At 45.4% G+C, this 22,013-nt stretch overlaps 1 protein-coding gene across 1 annotated transcript in view; it reads right to left on the bottom strand.

The window, feature by feature from the left end:
- mmp17a (matrix metallopeptidase 17a) overlaps window positions 1-22,013 on the bottom strand; it is a 102,738-nt gene that overhangs the window by 11,790 nt on the left and 68,935 nt on the right. Inside the window, exons 5-9 of the mRNA XM_041202324.1 lie at window positions 20,991-21,167; window positions 16,531-16,630; window positions 14,084-14,166; window positions 7,476-7,628; window positions 3,627-3,884 (exon numbers count right to left, since the gene is read on the bottom strand). Of these exons, the coding sequence (XP_041058258.1) occupies window positions 3,627-3,884; window positions 7,476-7,628; window positions 14,084-14,166; window positions 16,531-16,630; window positions 20,991-21,167 (771 nt within the window). The remainder of the gene's footprint in view (window positions 1-3,626; window positions 3,885-7,475; window positions 7,629-14,083; window positions 14,167-16,530; window positions 16,631-20,990; window positions 21,168-22,013) is intronic.

Here is a 22,013-nt window from a genome sequence, read left to right as displayed (position 1 = left end):
AATCTGAAAATTGGAAAGACAGAACCAATATTTGTCACAGTGAAAGTAAATGGCAAACCTGTTAAAATGGAAATGGACACAGGAGCTTCCACTATAATAACTGGGGAACATAACTTCAGGTATCTGAATAATGGTGAGCATCAGTTAAGTTTAGAAGAAACAGCTGCCAATCTCAAAACATATACAGGTGAAGATATTCAAGTCAGAGGCATAAGCAGAGTAACTGTTCATTATGGAAGCCAATCGGCATAGATACCCCGTGATGGTGGTAGCAGATGAAGGGCCAAGCCTCCTGGGGTGAAATTGGTTAAAGGGGATTAAGTTAAAATGGGCTGAAATTTTCCAGTTGAGAGCAAGTGGGCTACCAGAACGACTTAGAAAGTACACCACCGTCTTCAAGGGTGAACTGGGAAAAGTCCAGTGTATCATATGAGCCTGGAAACAATCCCTCGCTTCATGAAGGTGACACCGGCACCATGTGCCCTGCAAGTGAAAGTCGACATTGAATTGAAAAGACGAGAGAAACTGGGTGTCATACAACCTGCTCAGTTCTCGGAATGTCCCATAGTCTCAGTCCTTAAACCCGACCAAAGCGTCTGAATTTGTGGAGACTACAAACTGACGGTTAATAAAGGAGCTAAGCTAGCCGGGCACCCCATTCCAAAAATTGAAGACCTGTATGCCAAGCTGGCAGGAGGGACAACGTACACAAAGCTTGATATAAGTCTTGCCTATCAACAACTAGAGTTGGATAATGCCTCCCGGGAAGTTGTCACAACGAATACCCACAAAGGGTTGTACCAATATACACGATGGCCTTTCGGTGTCTCCTCAGCTTGTGCCATCTTTCAGAGAACAATGGAAATCTCACTGCAGGGACTGCCCCAGGTTGTGGTCTGTTTAGATGATGTACTGGTGATAGGATTCACTGAAAAAGAGCTTTTAGCAAACTCAGAAGCAATCTTAACACAACTCTTGCAAGCTGGAGTGCCTCTACAAAAAGAAAACTGCATGTTCCAAGCGAGGGAGGTAATCTATTTGGGTCACCGGGTAGATTCACAGAGCCTCCACCTGGTTGAGGAGAAAGTGAGAGCCATAAGAGAGGCACCTGCACCAAAGAACACCTCCGAACTCAAATCATTCCTAGCAATGATCAGCAATTATGGGCGGTTCTGACCCAATATGGCCCCCCTCCATTTTCTACTCAAAAAGAACCAACATTGGTCTTGGGAGACACCCCAGAGAGAAGCTTTCATAAAGGTGAGGCAATTGTTGCACTTGTTCATTCTATTAGTGCATTATGACCAGACAAAAGAATTGGTGCTTTCATGTGGACTCATCTCCCCCTGGAGTGGGAGCAGTGCTCTCTCATCGAATGGATGATGGCACGGAACGGCCAGTAGGATATGTATCAAGAACAGCGGAAAAGGGATACTCGCTGATAGAAAAAGATGGCCTGTCCATCATCTTTGGTGTCAAGAAATTTCACCAATTTGCACACGGCCACCATTTTACAATTGTTTCAGACCACAAACCATTGCTAGGATTGTTTAGTGAGGAAAACGCTATACCACCCATAGCCTCAGCAAGAATACAATGACAGGCTTTAATCCTGGCAGCATACGAATACACTTTCGTACATAGGCCTGGAAATCAAATCGCAAACGCTGATGCCGTTAGTCAAGAAAATGCCCTTTACAAGAAAATGATGAGCACATCCTAACATGAGTTCCACAGGAACTTGTTTTATTGTTACATTTCTTAGATTCCTCACCGGTGTGTGCTCGAAAGATCAGAGACTGGACAAGTTGGGACCCAGTCCTATCTCAGGTATGAGGACAAATGCTACATGGTTGGTCACAGGAGCCCGATTGTGACGAAATGAAACCATATTTCAACAGAAGATGTGAAATAACCAGCCAAGATGGCATCTTATTGTGGGGAGCATGAGTGATAATTCCTCCAAAGGAATTGAACTACACAGTGCACATCCAGGAACTTCCCGAATGAAGAACATAGCGTGCAGCTATCTATGGTGGCCTGGGATGGATTTACGAAACAGAGAGCTTAGTAAAGCACTGTGTGCAAATCAGCAACAGCAAAAGTTGCCAGTGTCAGCTCTGTTACACTCATGGGAGTGGCCAGGTAGACCCTGGGTGCAGTTACACATTGACTACGTTGGACCCTTCCTGGGAACAATGTTTCTGCTCATTGTCAATGTCCATTCAAAATGGTTGGATGTATATGAGGTGAGGTCACCAACGTCGGCCACTATAATTGAGAAACTATGTCAGAGTTTTGCCATTCACTGACTACCAGAAGTAACTACCAGAAGTAGTCATTTCCAATGATGGCACGGCATTTACGAGTGTTGAGTTTCAACGGTTTATTGGCCTCAACGGTATCACTCATGTGAAAACTGCACAGTACCCCCCTTCCTCAAACGGACTGGCCAAAAAGGTCGTTCAAATGTTTAAGACAAGCATGAAAAAGCTAACTGGTGATCCCTTAGCAAGCAAGCTAGCACACTTTCTTTTCCATTACAGGACCACCCCTCACACAACAACATGTGTCACACCTGCGTAGTTATTGTTAAAATGCCGACTCAGGACAAGATTGAGCTTAATAATTCCGAATTTAGAGGGGAAGGTGGAAAGGAGTCAAGGAAGCCAGAAAACCAGACATGACTGGCATAGTCATGAGAGGAAATTTACCGTGGGAGAGCCAGTATATGTGAAAAACTTCGGGGAAGGACAAAAGTGTTTACCGGGTGAAATAAATGCGGTGACAGGACCTCTATCTTCCACATGGAGGTGGAAGGCTGGATCACCTGTAAACATGTGGATCATTTAAGGAAGAGAGAGACAAATCTTCAAGATTTGGTTCCACCAGTGATCATGAGTGGGTTTGCGTTTCCAGTTGAGGATACTCAACCCAGGACTGACATGTCTGATGTTCCTGTAAGAGTTGAGGATACGGAACTCCAAGTGCCCACCGAAGCACCTGATGTTCAGGCAACTCCGGAAAAGGAGGTTCCTGACAAAGAATCTGAAGTTGTGGAGCTGCGACATTCCACACATACCAGGAAACCACCTGAAAGACTGAACTTGTAAATTCCTTACCCAGTGTAAATATTATGTTGTGTTGAAAAAAAATACTTGTAAATACAATATGTATAGATGAGTTAAAGGTGAAGTATATAATAATTATGGTTTTATTTAGTGTGTAATGTACCTTTAAGAATAATACTTGTTAGGAGAGATCACATGATCTGTAGTAACCAATAGGAGAGTAGTGCACGCTACCTCAGCAGTCAGTGTAGAGTTAGAGTTGGAGTTGAAAGCATATATGCAGTTGCTGCTGAATATATTGTAAATAAACTTAAAGTTTCCACCCAAGAAGTGTCTGCAAATCAACTCTTTCATTAATTATACAACTCAGCCACCACACAACAGATACTGAGGTTGTAAGGATAGGAAATGGAAAGATTCCTGCCCCACCAGCTCAGTAAGGCTGGGATTGACATATGTTAATGGGAAAGGGTGAAGGTAGCTTGCTTCTCATTCACAACTCAACACTTCATCTTGGCTAACAGGGACATTCAGTCTCAAGTAGAGATAACATACCATCAGACCATTTTATAGCATCATCAACCTGGCTGGGCAAACCCTTCCACATGACTGTGTCCTTTGGATAGTCTGGGTCCATTTTCCGTAGGTGGTCATCATATCTCCAGTACTGATTGTCCTTAAAGAAATAGGTCTTATCATCATGGGGACAGACAAAGGCTGCGTCAATGCTCTTCACAGACAGACCAAAGTCGCTGATGAAGCGTGGGTAACTCTCCTCCACATTGTTATCTTTGAACACCCAGTACCGTTCTCCTGTCAAACAGATTGGAGAGCTGCATTAAGAATTAAACAGACATAGAAGTAAATCGTGCCTTCTATCTGGTTAGTCTACCATTTTTTTCAATAAAGCTTCGGACTCACACACAAACATAGAATGGGTACAGCACAGAAGGAGGCCATTTTGCCCGTTGTGCTCGAGCTGATAAGCAGGAATGTTTTCCTCACAACAAAGGTAAAATACTGCAGACGCTGGAAATCTGAAACAAAAACAGAAAATGCTGGAAAAACTCAGCAGGTCTAACAGCATCTGTGGAGAGAGAAACAGAGTTAACGTTTCGAGTCCGTATGACTCTTCAGAGCTAAAGAGAAGCAAAAATGTGATGAAATTTATACTGTTTAAGGGGGTGGAGCAGGTGAAGCTGGATAGAGGGCCAGCGATAGGTGGGGGCAAAGAGGAGGTTGACAAAGATGTCATGAACAAAAGGACAAAGGGGTGTTAATGGTAGTGGGTACTGGCTAAAGGAGGTGCTGATGGTGGCATTAAGGTCAGAAAGCAGAATGTGATAATAGCAGGACAAGGGTAAGAACTCTGGAAAGAACAACATGAACCAGTGATAGATGGGCCTTGTGGGGGTGGGGTGGGGTTTTCCTTACCTCTGACCGCCAACCAGTTTTGGCGGTTGGGTGCAAAACAGCAGTCAGGCCCTTCATTTACATATGAAGGAGTCAGTGACCCGGAATGTCTACAAATGGAATCTCTACCAGTACGGTGACTTTGGTAAAATGCAGGCGGAGATGAGGTGCCTGATGTTTTTACTCCCCACAGGGAGCTTTGGGCTCTCCTAGCCACGGTTAATTCAACAAGGAGCTATCCCATCCCCGGTATCCATTAACTAAAAGAAAGATGGAACAGGCTGGGGCTCTTTTCTCTGGAGAAGGGAAGGGTGAGGGGTGATCGGGTAGAGGGTTTGATAGGGTCGATGCAAAGACAATAATGTTTCCATTTGTTGGGGAAAGTAAAACTTAGGGCTATAAATATAAGATAATCACTAATGCATCCGATAGGTGATGCAGGGGAAACTGCTTTCAAAAGAGAACTGGATAAAGGAAAAAAAAATACTTGTAGGGCAATGAGGAAAGAGCAATGGGACTGGGATTAACTGGATAGTCCTACCAAAGATCTGGCACAGGCTAGATGGACCTAACAGCCTTCTCCTGTTCAGTACTGTTCTATGATTCTATCTTCTGGAACTTGCTAACACAAAGAGTGGTTGAGGTGAATAGCTACATAAGCACATGAGGGAGAGAGGAATGGAAGGATGTGCCGATAGGGTGAGATGAACATGAGAGGGAGATACTGCCGATGCTGCCAGACCTGCTGAGTTTTTCCAGGTAATTCTGTTTTTGTTTTTGTTTTGGATTTCCAGCATCCGCTGTTTTTTTGTTTTTATTTTTTGTTTTTATATATGAGAGGGAGATAGCTTGTTCGGAACACAAGCATGGACCTGTCGGGCCAAATGGCCTGTTTCTGTGCTTTACAATCTAGGTAACTAAGCTTGGAGGCAGAAATGGATCTGTGAAACATACTCCTTAAGGTTTATTTCAGGAGGAATTGTTCTACAATGAGCACTTTAACCTTTCATTTCTCAGGATCTTTTAGATCAAGATCTAAGGCTGTTCATCATGAAACAAGTAGTTTATTATCAAAGAACACAAACTCAGCTTCTAGCTCCATGTCTGTTCTTTGTATTGACTGCACAGTGTGAATTGAAGATAAACCTTGTAAGACACAATACTTACACATCAATGATTTCCAAAATCTGTATTGCATGATTCAGTATTGCCAGGGAAAGTATTGTATCTAAACCACAGAGATTTGAGCTCACAGCCTGGGCTGTTGATCCCAGTGTGATACACCAACACAGCACAGGGCAGGGATTGAAGATGGGGCCTTTTACAGACCTGCGCTCAGTGTTGTGCTGGCGATCAATATGATGCACAGTTACTTGGCTCCAAAATTTTAAAATATAGGAACAGGAGGCCATTCAGCCCCACGAGTCTGTCCCGCTATTCAATGAGATCATGGATGATCTGCACCCTAACACCAACTACCTGCCTTGGCTCAGTATCCCTTGTTACCTTTGTTTAACAAAACTCTACTGACCTCAGATCTACAATGATGAATTGAACCCCAGCATCTACTGCTTTCTGTGGAAGAGTTCCGCACTTATACTTGTGTGAAGAAGCGTTTCTTAAATTCTCTCCTAAATGGTCTGGCTCAGAACTTAAGTTCTGCCACTTGTTCTAGGCCTCCCCTCACCCACTACTCCAACAACAGTGGGTCAAGCTTCTCTCAATCTACCCTCTTAATTCCTTTTGAAATTCTAAAACCCTCAATCATCTATAGTCCAGGGAAAACAAGTCTAGTTTATGTAATCTCCCCTCAGAATTTTACCATTGGTAACATTCTGGTGAATCCTTGCTGCACTCCCTCCAAAGACCAACATATCCTTTTGATGCTGTGATACCCAGAACTGAGTTCAAATTCTCAACCTTCCTACTGTGGGATCTCAGTTCATGCCCTCTGGACTAACTCCTATGAGGCCTTTTGTAACCACACCAGCCACAGTGGTGGTCAGGGCCATTCCTATGGGGACTCCAATTTCAGGGAGGTACATTCCCACCCTTTACAGCAGGAATACTCACAGAAAAGCAATTTGTCCGTTATGTGCGATGACCAGTAAAACAGGCTATGGTGAGAAGCCCTGAGCTTTAACAGAGGGTTTTGTTACTATGAATGTTGGGAGAGACATCTTCAAAGGAATTACAACAGTTCATAACACATGAGATTACCAGAGGGAGTAGGAAGATTGTGGTTCCCAGCTGGACTCCCCGTGAATGGGAAGGTTAAGGGGTGCGGGGGTGGAATGGGGGTGTTCAAAATTTTGAAGGGTTTTGATAGAGTAAATATGGAGTGACAGTAGGGTCACAGATTTAAGGTGATCGGCAAAACAACCAGGAGCGACACAAGGGAAGAAATTGGTGCAGTCAGTTATAATGCACTGCCTGAAGGGGCGGTAGAAGCAGATTCAACAGTAACTTTTAAAAGGGAATCGGATAAATACTTGAGAAAGGAAATGAAAATTGCAGGGCTATTGGGAAAGAGCAGGAGAGTGGGACAAATCGAATCGCTCTTTCAAAGAGCTGGCACAGCCACAACGGGCAGAAAGGCCTCCTTCTGTCATTCTTTGATTCTATGAAGTCTTATCACACTTTTAAGACCTGTTTAATATACCGTAGCAAGAAACCAAGTGTACAACGCGACCACTGTAGCCCTACTGAAATCACATACCGCGATCGTTCGTGTGTCAGACCACCCAGGCAATGTCCGAGTTTGTAAGTACACACAGCTACTTCTGTGCAAGATAAATGGAATGCTTAAGATGGCGCAAGCAACAGCTTTGAAATTGTCTTAATGCAAATGGTTAATGGTTATCTGTTCTGACCAATAGAAACAACGGCCTGATTTTAAAGGTGGATATTTTAAGTGATGGAGACTTCCCATGTGGATGGATTGAGGCAGGTGAACTTGCTGCGCTCTGGAAGATGGACACCAATTCTTACCTTTGAAAAATACTATTTTATGATCAGCAGTTCGCTCATATACAGAGTCCACGCCATCCATGTTGCTAGGTAACCCGCGCCAGAAGCGTTGGATCTCTGCTGGCTGAAAGGAGACCAAATGCCTGTTTCGGGTCAATCGCCAGAAATACTTCCCTATGGGAGCAAATGCAAAAAGTTACTGGGGAAACTGAATGCAAGTGCAGAAAGCCAATGGTGCGGCTTCTCCGTCTAAAGTGCTGTGGCTCAAACTCCTCCATACCCTCGTCCCTTCCCTATCTCTGTAACCTTCTCCAGCCCCTACAACCCTCCCTATCTCTGTAACCTTCTCCAGCCCCTACAACCCTCCCTATCTCTGTAACCTCCTCCAGCCCCTACAACCCTCCCTATCTCTGTAACCTCCTCCAGCCCCTACACCCCTCCCTATCTCTGTAACCTCCTCCATCCCCTACAACCCTCCCTATCTCTGTAACCTCCTCCAGCCCCTATGCCCCTCCCTATCTCTGTAACCTCCTCCAGCCCCTACAACCCTCCCTATCTCTGTAACCTCCTCCAGCCCCTACAACCCTCCCTATCTCTGTAACCTCCTCCAGCCCCTACATCCCTCCCTATCTCTGTAAACTCCTCCAGCCCCTACACCCCTCCCTATCTCTGTAACCTCCTCCAGCCCCTATGCCCCTCCCTATCTCTGTAACCTCCTCCAGCCCCACACTCCTCCCTATCTCTGTAACCTCCTCCAGCCCCTACAACCCTCCCTATCTCTGTAACCTCCTCCAGCCCCTACAACCCTCCCTATCTCTGTAACCTCCTCCAGCCCCTACAACCCTCCCTATATCTGTAACCTCCTCCAGCCCCTACAACCCTCCCTATCTCTGTAACCTCCTCCAGCCCCTACAACCCTCCCAATCTCTGTAACCTCCTCCAGCCCCTACATCCCTCCCTATCTCTGTAAACTCCTCCAGTCCCTACAACCCTCCAAGATCTCTGCACTCCTCCAAACCTGACCTTTTGAGCACCTCAATTCTAATCACTCCACCACTGGCAGCCTAGACTTCAGCTGTCTAGACCCTAGCTCTGGGATTTTCTCCCCAAACCACTCCATCTCTCTACCTCTTTTTCCTCCTCGAAAATGCTCCTTAAAATCTACCTTTTTGATCAAGCATTCCTAAGTGTTAAATTCTGTCCGACAAAGCTCTCATGAATCGCCTTAGGACATGTTTACTATGTTAAAGGTGCTACATAAATGCTAGATGTTTATTGCCATCATGCCCTCTATCGTAACAGAACAACTTGATTCCTGATGGCTGTTTCCCCTTTCATTGACCTATTCCTTAGACTGTTACTGTGCTGTATGTTCTGTTTAATACATTTCTGGATCAAGGAGATAGTCTTGGTTCCTGCAGTTATTGTCTATTCCAGGAGATGGGGCTATGAACCAAAATAGAGACTCCAATAAGGTAAATGCTGCATCGCTGCAGTGACAGCGTAATTGGAAAGCTTAATGTTTAATATCACTGCATCGAATTCATCACAACAACACTCACCATTCTGTTGAATAGCTTCCCATTCCTAACATTTGTCAAATCTTTCAGTAATGGTTTTTATATATATTGCTTCATTTCCAGGCTTATTCCTTGGGAATTGTGGTTAGAAACATCAGTATTGCACAGGATATGAATCACAATCGGTTTAACAGCAGTGGATCGGGAGCTGGTCCTTGGCAATTGAGTGAGGGGTTGAGAGAGTAGGAACACACACAGGAAGAGGAGGAGGCCATTCAGCCCATCAAATTGGCTACCACACTTCCTAGATTACAATAGTGCCTACATTTCAAGGTATTTCATTGGCTGTACAGTACTTTGTGACATCCAGTGGTTGTGAAAGGTTCTATATAAATGCAAGTCTTTCTTTATCAGAGCCTGCTGTGACATTGTTTTCAGCTGTGATATTTATTAATGTATCTATCAATCCTCATTCCCTGCCTTTTATAAAATATGACCTACAGTCTACAGCACAGAAACCTAACTGGTCCAAGCTGGTGTTAATGCTCCACACGAACATCCTACCACCCCCTCTTCATCTCACAGCACATTCTGCTATTCCTTTCCCCCCCATGTCTTTGGCCAATTTCCCTTTAAATACTCTTCACCTCAATCACTAAGGATGGAATGAGATGAGGTAGGGTTGGAGGAGCCTCAGGTGAAGCATAAATGTCATCACAGACTCAATGGGCTGAATGGCCTGTTTCTAAACCTTATATTGTGTATAAAGTAACTACAGAGAATCACAGAATTGTTATGGTGCAGAGGAGGCCATTCGGTTCATCATGTCTGAACCGACTCTCTGAATGAGCATTATGACCTAGTGCCATTCTCCTGCCTTTTCCCCATTCCCTTGTACATTGTTTCTATTTAAATAATCATCTAATGCTCTCTTGAACGCCTTGATTGAACCTGCCTCCACCAGGCAGTGCATTCCAGACCCAAACCATTTGTTGCGTGAAAAAGTTTTTTTCTCGCATCGCATTTGCTTCCTTTAAATCTGTGCCTTCTCATTCTCGATCCTTTTACAAGCAGGAACAGTTTCACCCTATCTACTCTATCCAGCTCCCTCATAATTTTGAACCCCTCTATCAAATCTCTTCTTAGCCTTCTCCTCGCCAAGGAGAACAGTCCCAGCCTCTCCAATCTATCCCATAGCTGAGGTTTCTCATCCCTGGAATCATTCCTGTAAACCTCTTCTGCACTCTCTCCAATGTGTTCACATCCTGCCTATAATGTGGCGCTCAGAACTGTACACAATACTCCAGCTGAGGTCTAACTAGTGTCTTATATAAGCTCAGTATAACCTGCTTGCTCTTGTACTCTATGCCCCTATTGCACCATTGGCAGTTGCCTGGGCCCTAAACTCTGGAGTTCCCTCCCTAAACCTCTCCACCTCTTTCCACCTTTAAGATGCTCCTCAAAGCCTACCTCTTTGGCCAAGCTCATTGTTGAATTTTGTTTGCTAATCACTCCTGTGACGTGCCTTGGGGTTTAGCTATATTAAAGGGTGCTGCATAAATGCAAGTTGTTGTTGTAGCCAAGGGAAGGAAGCACCTAGAAGTGAGAGGGGCTGATAGGATATATTGTCAGTGGAGCACAACAAGCAAACTCAAGCAAAATAATTCACCAGAATGGTACCCGGGATTAAAGAATCCATTCATATAGAGATGCTGGAGAAACTGGCATTGTCTTCCACAGAGAAGGCGAAGGGGAGAAACTTCTTTACCCAGAGAGGGTAGAGAATGTGGAACACACTACCACAGGGAGTGGTTGAGCTGAATAGTGTGGATGTACTTTAAGGGGATGCTGGATAAACACATGAGGGAGAAAGGGATAGAGGGATATGTTGATAGGGTGAGATGAAGAGGGGCTCGGAGGAGGCTCATGTGGAGTAGAAACACCAGCGTGGAGCAGTTGAGCTGAGCTGCCTGTTCCTGTGCTGTACAATCAATGTAATTCTATGTTATTTATAGAGGGTTTTAAAATCTTGAAGAATTTTGGTGGAGTAAATAATAAGAGATTATTTCTAGTGGCAAGAGGGTTTTATTTTTAAATGCATTCTTTGATGGGAAGTTGGTGTCACTGGCAAGGCCAGCATTTGTTACCCATCCCTAATTGCTCTTGAATTGAGTGGTTTGCTAGACCATTTTAAAGGACAGTTAAGAGTCAATCACATTGCTGTGGGTCCTACAGTCATATGTAGGCCAGACCAGGTAAGGACAGCAGATTTCCTTAAGGATAATAGTGAACCAGATAGGTTTTTTTAACAATAATCGATGATAGTTTCATGGTCACCATTACTGAGACTTGCTTTATATCCCAGATTTATTAATTGAATTCAAATTCCACCAGCTGCCATGATGGGATGTGAACCTGTGCTGCCAGAGCATTCGCCTGGAGCCTCTGGATCACTAGCCCACTATCGCCCCACGGTCAGTAACCAAAGGACACAGATTTAATCTAATTGGCAAAAGGACCGGTGGGGAAAGAGGAAACATGTTTCTAATGCAGTGAGCAGCTATGATCTGGAAGGCGCTGCCTGAAAGGGCGGCGGAAGCAGATTCAATAGTAACTTTCAAAAGGAAATTGGATAAATACTTCAAAAAGGAAAAATTTACAGGGCAATGGGGAAAGGGATAGCTGTTTCAGAGAGCCAGCACAGGTACGACGGGCTGAATGTCCTTCTTCTGTACTATAAGATTCTGTGATTCTAGGAAGATAGAAAATCGGGAAAATAGATGAAAGAGGCATGCATCATATTTACGATTTATCTAAACTGCGTGGCTGAACGGAGCCAAGTTTCGATTTATTTCAGTCTCCAAAATAAGTAATCTTTCGGCTCTCTAGCTGGAAGCAGACTGTCAGATCTTGTACTGTTAGGTTCCAGTTCATATCGTGATGTCTGTCTCCACTTCCAGCCCAGTGCTGGGTATTTTTTATAGAACAACAATCTGAATACCTCATTGTCGAAGTCCTGACCGTACCATCATTGTAAACATTCACATAAATAGGCAAGGAAAATTGGAGACAGCTGTCTGCTCTCACAGTTTGAAAAGAGTAGATTACACCTGAGGGCTAACAGGACACAATGTTGGATGCAGGTCTTACCATGAACATTTGTCAAGGCATCACCATGTTCCAAACTGCAAATGACGTAATTCAATGTGTTCGTAATGAGTCCAGACATGATGGGATATCACAACTGTGAGGCAGCATCCTACAGCACAAGACAGGAATAAGCTTCTCCCTCACCATCACTGCCACCAGCTGTTCTTGTAATAATTCCAAGCCTTTTACCTCCACATACTTCTACATGCTGATTCAGTCATCGTGTGACACTGGGGCTTAGATTTGCCTTTTGCAAGTTGTAACTCATTCCCCCTAAATCCCTTTCGCACAACTTTGTTTGCAGTAGGGTTTAAAATTGCATTTTATTTGATCTGTTGAATATCGTGTCAACCTCCACAAGGTCCCTAAGGGAAAAGCAAAATGCTGCAGATGCTGGAGATCTAGAACAAAAACAGAAAATGCTGGAACAGGTCTGAAGGAGGGTCGTACGGACTCGAAATGTTAACTCAGTTTCTCTCTCCGCAGATGATGCCAGACCTGCTGAGTTTTTCCAGCATTTTCTGGTTTGGTCCACAAGGTCTTTTCTGAGGAGCCCAAGTTTCTCCAGTGTTTCCTCGGTGTTTATTCGGCTCAAATTTTCTCAATGTGGCACATCCAGAGATTTTAATATCACTCTGCTGTCTCAGTGACCAGAACCGGACATGGTGCTCAAGGTGGGGACTGACCAGAGGTGGACATGGTGCTCAAGGTGGGGACTGACCAGAGGCAGACATTGTGTCAAGGTGGGAACTGACCAGAGGTGGACATGGTGTCAACGTGGGGACTGACCAGAACTGGACATGGTGCTCAAGGTGGGGACTGACCAGAGGTGGACATGGTGCTCAAGGTGGGGACTGACCAGAGGTGGACATGGTGTCAAGGTGGGGACTGACCAGAGCTGGACATGGTGTCAAGATGGGGACTGAACAGAACTAGACATGGTGCTCAAGGTGGGGACTGACCAGAGGTGAACATGGTGCTCAAGGTGGGGACTGACCAGAAGTGAACATGGTGCTCAAGGTGGGGACTGACCAGAGGTGAACATGGTTCTCAAGGTGGTGACTGACCAGAGGTGGACATGGGCTCAAGGTGGGGACTGACCAGAACCGGACATGGTGCTCAAGGTGGGGACTAAGCAGAGCTGGACATGATGTCAAGGTGGTGACTGGTCAGAGGTGGACATGATGTCAAGGTGGGGACTGACCAGAGGTGGACATGGTGTCAAGGTGGGGACTGATCAGAACCGGACATGGTGCTCAAGGTGGGGACTGATCAGAACTGAACATAGTGTCAAGGTGGGGACTGACTGGAACTGGACATAGTGTCAAGGTGGGGACTGACCAGAGCTGGACATAGTGTCAAGGTGGGGACTGATTGGAACTGGACATGGTACTCAAGATGAATGTGACCAGAAGCAGATGGTTGGGGAGTGGAGATGGGAATATTAATCAGCATCCAAAAACCACTATAGCCAGGAGGTGAGGGGTAAGATGCGGGCGAGAATATCGGGACTAAGCAGAGCTGGACATGATGTCAAGGTGGTGACTGGTCAGAGGTGGACATGATGTCAAGGTGGGGACTGACCAGAGGTGGACATGGTGTCAAGGTGGGGACTGATCAGAACCGGACATGGTGCTCAAGGTGGGGACTGATCAGAACTGAACATAGTGTCAAGGTGGGGACTGACTGGAACTGGACATAGTGTCAAGGTGGGGACTGACCAGAGCTGGACATAGTGTCAAGGTGGGGACTGATTGGAACTGGACATGGTACTCAAGATGAATGTGACCAGAAGCAGATGGTTGGGGAGTGGAGATGGGAATATTAATCAGCATCCAAAAACCACTATAGCCAGGAGGTGAGGGGTAAGATGCGGGCGAGAATATCGGTATTGGGTTACTGTAATTGCTCACACAATCTTGCAGCAAAAGGAGTTAAATAGTGAATTCCAATCCCTACCTTTGAAGAAGAAAGCTTCTCCCCTGATCTGAGCCACTGCATCAAAGTTGGTATTGCATCTGTCAGGAACGTCAGCTCTAGGCCTGTGAGAGAATGGAATCAGGTCAGAAACATATCTTTCTTCCTACACCAACCTGTAATTGTGCAGAACTCCACAAGAGATCCATTTTTCATTCAAACAGAAAATGCTGGCAAACACTCAGCACCTGTGGAGTAGGAGTTACAAACCCTCCAGGATTGGTCTGGAGTCTCCAGGAATTGAAAATTAATCTCTGGGGCTGTGAGCAAAGTTCAGGAAGGAAAATCAGAAGCATTTGCTTGTTGGTACAAAACTTGAACATTGCTGAAAGGGGAGACATGTTGCTGAAGCTTTTCATCATGGACATCATCAGGACAGATGCAAGAATGCCAAATTTCAAAGGGTCACAACAATTTATAGTAAAGGAGAAAGGAATACTGATTGGTTGGCAAGGTGACGCACCTTAGCCTTTTCTCCTGCGGTATTAAATTTTTGTGATTGTTTGAAACTTGGCCTTTCTTGCGTTTGTCCTGATGAGTGCAAAATGATAAACTGCAGCAACAGGTCTCTCTTTCCAGCAATATTCAAAAGCAGAGGCAGTAAAAAAATCATTGAACACTTCTACTTCATAGAAAAAATGTCTGTTTGACTGAAAGATCAAGGAATTAATTTACTAAAGAGTTCGTTCCTTTTCCAATCAGCTGTGGAGGGTGGGGTGTCATGAAGATGGACATGTTGGGTGATCAATACTGAGAACCTGAGGATGGGCTAGCTGGAGCGGGGAGGTCAACCTTCAGGAATACATCCAGCCAGAGTTGGCAAACCGACTGTGGGAAAGGGAAACACAGGAGAGAATTGAACCCAAGTGACAGGGGCCTTGCCCGGTGGCTGGATAGCTGATCAGAGTTCCGCGTGCCTACCAGGGACCCAGGGGGCGCAAATATAACCCTCGAGAACTGCCAGCCAACCAGAGCTCTCCAGGCAGCACTGGCGAGAGCTGCTAGCTGCTGGCAATGCACCCACCAGAGGCCAGGATCAATGAGAGACATAGGCCAGAGGTGAGTGAGCAGGGAATGGGGGTAGTGGGGAGTGGGGTCGCTGACTGGGAGGAGAGACAGGGTGTGGCTCTCAGCCAGCACTGCCCTTGTCCAGTGCTGGGTTCCTCAATGAAGCACATAGTGCCTTTGACCTAGGAGCCTGCAAGGGAACATTACAGGGCCTGGCTTTCTGGGCTCTCCGGATGCTGATTGCCCTCCCTGCTGCTGGTTCAATACCTGCTGCGGTGGGATGAGGACCTTAGCTGAGCATTAATTGCCCACTTAAGGGCCTCAGTTGGCATTAGGCTGGATGGACCATCCACCCAGACTTAATTGGGGCAGAAGCAGGAAGGAAACGCTCCCCTCCCACCCCACCAGCCCCCTTCCACCCGATAAAATGCCACCCAGCATCTAAACTTGCCTTGGGGGGTGGAAAATAAGTTCCCCCTATAGAGTTACCATCAGAGCAGCTCATTGACTCTGAAACAGTAAATCTATCACTTTCTTTGATTGCTGGACTTCAAGGCTAAGTTAAACTAGTAAGTGAAAAGTAATTGTGCTTTACTTAGCAAGTCTCAATCAACACAAAGTAATTATACATAAAACAAAGGTTGCTATTTTACAGGGCTACTTCTTTGACAGCACATTCCAATCCTTCTCCCATCTAGAAGGACAAGGGCAGCAGATAGATAGGAACACCACCACCTGGAGGTTCCCCTCCAAGTCACTCACCATCCTGACTTGGAAATATATCACCATTCCTTCACTGGGTCAAAATCCTGGAACTCCCTCTCTAACAGCACTGTGGGTGTACCTAAACCACATGGACTGCAGCGGTTCAAGAAGGCAGCTCACCACCACCTTCTCAAGGGCAATTAGGGATGGGCAATCAATGCTGGCCTTGCCACCACAGTACAGGGTTGATTTTTGGCACATATTACAAACAGAGTAGCTGACACTTTGTGACCTCTGAAATTAGTTCGGGTCAATGAAGTGGGCCCATCTTGTCAAACAGCAACTTGGGATTGATTAAATCAATGGGTAGAAAGAACCTGAGCAAGAAACATTGTCCATTCACATCAAATCTCAATGTCCCAGCCACAATGATAGTGTCCAAACATCTAACAGTATAAGAGAGAGTCTTTCCACTCAGCTATTTATCAAGGCAGAGGATAAGAGTAATCAGGGGGCAGAATGTGTTCCCATTCCATCAACACCCACATTCCTGGAATTAGTTTTGCAAAAACACGGGGGATGATCCCTCTGAGGGTAAAGTTGGTTTCACAGGTTTCTCATCTTGCAATACAGTTGACTACAAGGAGGGAGAAGTGAGTGTGGGGGGAGAAAATGATTGTTTGAACTGCTCTCCCCTGCCTCTACCCTGTACTTACTGAGCAGACGGCCGCTTCTCTGGAGGTTCTGGGAGCACTGGGTGATCTGATGAATTTTCCATTTGGGCTTGGCTGGTGGGGAACAGTAACTCTCTGATACCTCGATGTGGAGAGAAACACAAAGAAACACAGTAAAAAAAAAACGCAAAACAGATAACATTTATCCTGACTAAAACCGAATTGAATAAAAAGCAAACCCAATTTGAAAGTATGGTCACGTAGTGTCTCTTCTAACAGGCTTTAATTTCATCCCTTTTGGTATTGCTTGGTTAACATGAATGGTTTAGAGCAATCAGGAGATCCAAAAAGCCACACATACAATCTTTCAGTCCCACTGTAAAGGTGGTTGGTTTCTCATTTAGATCTGAGCAATTCCCTTCATTCCACATATGTATTAAATCAACGAGTGACATTTCTAATTAGCAATATTCTTTCCAGTTCACTGACTAACCATTTACTCTTTTTATACCCAGGGAATTTACTACAGCTTTCAGAATCTGCCTGGAGTTTTTCAAGGGGACACCAGACAGCAATAGTAGGAAAGATTGTCGTGACAATCGACTGAACAACCTTGAAATAATCCAACACATTCTATTGCCATTCTTTGGAAAACAATTCAACCATTTGTGAACGTTAAACTAATTTGGTTGTATTTGACCTGCTATCAGTTCAAAGGTTCTGGGTTCAATTCCCACTCCAGCGACTTGAGCAGGAAATTAGGCTGACACTCCAGTGCAGTACTGAGGGAATACTGTACGGTCAGAGGGTCAGTACTGAGGGAGTGCTGCACTGTCAGAGGGTCAGTACTGAGGGAATACTGTACGGTCAGAGGGTCAGTACTGAGGGAGTGCTGCACTGTCAGAGGGTCAGCACTGAGGGAGTGCTGCACTGTCAGATGGTCAATACTGAGGGAGTGCTGCATTGTCAGACGGTCAGAACTGAAGGAGTGCTACACTGTCAGAGGGTCAGAACTGAAGGACTGCTGCACTGTCAGAGCGTCAGCACTGAGAGAGTGTGACACTGTCAGAGGATCAGTAATGAGAAAGTGCTGCACTGTCAGAGGGTCAGTACTGAGGGAGTTGCACTGTTGGAGGGTTAGTACTGAGGGAGCATTCCAATTTTGGAGGGTCGTTTACTGGTGTAGAGCTGCTCTGTTGAAGGGTCAGTACTAGGCAGTGCAGCATGTCAAAGGGTCAGTACTGGGGGAGTACTGTCTTGTTGGAGCGTCAGTACTGAGGGAGTGCCGCACTGTCAAAGGGTCAGTACTAGGCAGTGCAACACTGTCAGAGGGTCAGTACTGAGGGAGCACTGCACTGTCAGAAGGTCAGTACTGTGGGAGTGCTGCACTGTCAGAGGGTCAGTAATGTGGGAGTGCTGCACTGTCAGAGGGTCAGTACTGTGGGATTGCTGCGCTGTTGGGAATGTCTTCTTTCAGATAAAACACTGAACCAAAAACCCATCTGCCCTCTCAGGTGAATGGAAAGGATCCCATGGTCACTATTTGAAGAACAGGAGAGGTTTTCTCCCCAGTAGTCCAGGCCAATGTTTATTTCTCTATCAGCATCACTGAAACAGATGAATTGGCCACATCTCTTTTGCTGTTAGTGTGAACTTGCTGTGCAAAATCTGTCTGTCACACCTGCCTGGGGAACAACAGTGCCCACATTTCAGAAAATGCATTAAATGTTTTGGGTTATCCTGTGCATTTAAGGTGGGAATTGGTGTGTATTACATCTATTTTCTCAAATTTATACGGTATCCTCAGGATGCCCTGAAGCATTTCACAGTCAATAAATGACATATGAAGTGCAGTCACTATTATGTCAGCAATTGGATCAGCTAATCCATGCACAGCAAGATCCCACAGACAGACAGCCAGGCAAATGACAAGTGATTCTATTTCTGCTGACATTGGTTGAAATGGGGAGGCTTAGTATCAGCCACAACACTGGATGAACTCTGATCTTCCACAAAATGGTGCCGATGAGATCTTTTGCAATAACCCAAGAGGGCAGACAGGGCTGCTTGGAAGCCTCCTCTGGAAGGCAGCACCTCTGACAGTGCAGCACTCCCTCAGTCCTGCACAGGGTGGGTGGGAGCCTAGATCATGTGCTCAAGTCTGTGGAGTGGTTTCCATTTGGAGTGATTTGTTATTCAACAAACAGGGATATTTCCTAAGCACTCCCTCCACCACCCCACATTCAGGGGGTTGAAGGGAAGGAGTAGGGGTGGACAGTTTCTAACACATTGACGGTCTCCAGTCTGTCAGTTGAAGCTGAGGCACAGGAAGGTTTAGCGTAAAAACATTTTAAAAGTTTTTTTTAAAAATGTGTCATTTTTCTAGTTACCCTTGAGAAGGTGGTGGCAAGTCTCCTTTTACTGATTCGACATCCAGTGCATTTCCTGCAATTAGATATTGGGAAGACTGAAAACCACTGCCTTCAGTCCCCGCCATAAACTCTGCTCTCTCGCCACTGATTCTACTGTCTCCCTGGCAACTGTCTAAGGCTGAACCAGATTGTTCACAACTTTGGTGTCATACTTGACCCCAAGATGAACTGCCAATCACATTTCCACATCTTCACTAAGACTGATTACGTCTACCTCTGTAACATCACCCATCTCCGCCCCAACCTCAGTTCACCTGCTGCTGAACTGCTGAATGGTGCCTTCATTATCTTGAGATGCAATTATTCAAAAACACTCCTAGCCAGGCCTCTACATTCTACCCTCCATAAAAGTGAGGTCATTCAAAGCTCCGCCACCTGTGATTTGCATCAAATACCCTTCCCCTATCAGCCCTGTGCTCACTGACCCATACTCCTGGCTCCTGGTTAAGCAATGCCTTGATTTTAAAATTCTTAACCTTGTTTTCAAATCACTCCATGGCTTTGCCCCCTTCCCATCTCTGTAATCTCCTCCAACCCCATAACCCTCTGAGATCTCTGTACTCTCCTAATTCCAGCCTCTAGAGCATCCACGATTTTAATCTCCATCATTGGTAACCACACTTTCAGCTGCCTGGGGCTTCAGCTCTAGTATTGACTCTGTACACCTCTCTGCCTCTCTACCTCACTTTCCTCCTCTAAGATATTCTCTAGAACATACCTCTTTGAACAAGCTTTTCATCTTCTGCCCTATTATTTCCTTGTGCGGCTTGTTGCCATGTTTTGTTTTGAAATCTCTGCGGAGCACTTTGCGACACTTTATAGCATTGAAAGCATTGTATAGATACAAGTTGTTGCTGTTGTTCATGAACCACTGCAGCCCATGAGGTAGGAGTTAGAGCAGGGCGATGTGGGCCTCTCCCACTCTGTCCCCATGGTTGCCTCTGTAACTAGTCACCCCGCCACCCCCACCACCCCAATCTGCACTTTAGTTTCCCTGGCAACCAGGGGTCGCGTGAGGTCTGATCCACCTCACCAACTTGGCCTCCACACCCCTCATTCCCAACAGTGACACAGTTCCCACCAGCTGTGGCCAGGACCAAAGGAGTTAAAGTCTCCCCAGCCTTGCGTTCTGCCGGGGCTGGGTGGTCTGACTTTCATCACAAATTAACGATGGACTTTCAGTCTTCAAGAAAACATCATTTGCACCACATGTGATCAGAGGGACCTGATCTGTGACCAGGATCTTTGGGGAGGAGGTGCTGCTACTTTTATCCAGGCAGATGAATTCCCGTCACAATTTATCTTCATTCAAAACAAAATAATACAGAGCGGTTTAAATCTAAGCTTTTAATATCAAAGGCAGTCACAAGTGATATTATTCCTGTTAGGCAGATGTAAAGGCTGTTCACAACAAGAACACAGCTGGAAATCAAATGCATTCTTCCAGACAGTTTGATTTTTATTAAATTCTTGCAATGATTGATTGGCCCAGAGAAATCATAAATCTTTTCACATAAGAACTCAGCTGGTCGAGTACATCAAGTTCAGGCTCATCGTTAAATTAACGGCAGCAGTGACAGGGAGAGAATGCTGCTGAGGTGATGTTTAGTTGGAATAATATGCTCGTGTTTATTGAGGAAGTTTTCCTGAAGTCTGTGCGTAACCCAGTGCAACTCAAGCTAGGAACACGGAAATTGTTAGACTAAGAAAGACCAAAATCCCTCTAGTTCACCTTGTCCTGTCCTGATAATCACATGATACATGGATAATGGAGTTATTGACCAGTCACAGGGATCAATCTCTATCTGACTCAACAACAGAGCCGGACATAAGCTGAGGGAAACCCAGGGTGGGGGAGAACTTTGGGAACCATAGGTCCAAAGTCAGCATTCCTCCCTAACCTACACCACTCACTGCATGTCAGGTCTCAAATTACTCTGTACTCAATTCCAAAATGTGATTTCTAAAAGAAATCAATCTAATTTGTATTTGAATGAATCAATACTCTTTGTTTCCACTGGATCCCAAGTGAATAAATGGAAGAAAGGTTTGACAGGATAGAGTTCGAACCATATATCTGCCAGATTCTCAATCGGTCATCATAAGGCAGGTGATACTGGAGAGGATCACCCACAGGGCCCAGGTAATAAGGTCTCATTATGGATTCATTAGCTGAGGAATGAGACAGTCCAATGGCGTGGCCAAATTCATGGACAGCTACAGCAAACAGGTCCATCTCACGAGGATCTGTAAGAAAGAAAGACAAATTCTCAAACCGGCTCATAGATCATCCATCATCATTATTGTTCTCATCCGTGTTTTCAAATCCCTCCATAGCCTCGCCTCTCCCTATCTCTGTAACCTCCTCCAGCCCCACAACCCTCTGAGATCTCTGCGTTCCTCCAATCCTGACCTCATGCACATTCCTGATTTTAATTGCTCCACCACTGGCAGCCCTGGCTTCGGCTGCCTCAGTCCCAAGTTCTGGAATTCCCCACCTGAAACCATTCTGTCTTTCTCTCCTCTGTTAAGATGCTCTTTAAAAACTACCTCTTTGACCAAGTCGCTGGTCACTTGTCCAAGTATCTCCCTATGTGGCTCAGTGTCAAATTCTGTTAGATAATCCCTGTGAAGCACCTTGGTATATTTTACTATTTTAAAGGCATTATATTAATGCAAGTGGTTGTTATTTTTGTTACTGCAAATGAATTTGAAGATGTTTGCTTGCCTAATGAACAAAGATGCTAGCACACTTTGCAAGAAGATGGGATTGCTGAGATTGTCTACTGCATAACTACTAACTACGATATGGGGTTGGTAATGTGGTGGTGAAGTTACTGGTCTGCTTGCTCCTGTCCAGTGAGCAAGCAAAGTCCTCTCATCTTCTTGGCCCTCTTCCAGATTGGCAGCTCCACTTTCTGGGGAGGCCACACTGGGTGGAAGATGCAAGGCGCAGAGTTAAAACTATTCTGGGGTTTGAACGATGTCATCAGACCATGACCTCCGCATTTTAGTGAGGCCTTCGACTGCCCGTGACGAAGAACAGGAGGAGGCCATTCAGCCCTTTGAGCCTATTCCAGCATTCACTGAGAT

This window comes from Carcharodon carcharias, chromosome 13, assembly GCF_017639515.1.
Source record: "Carcharodon carcharias isolate sCarCar2 chromosome 13, sCarCar2.pri, whole genome shotgun sequence".
Lineage (NCBI taxonomy): Eukaryota > Metazoa > Chordata > Chondrichthyes > Lamniformes > Lamnidae > Carcharodon > Carcharodon carcharias.
Note: the sequence above shows the minus strand (reverse complement) of the source record. Positions and strands in the feature narration are given on the sequence as shown.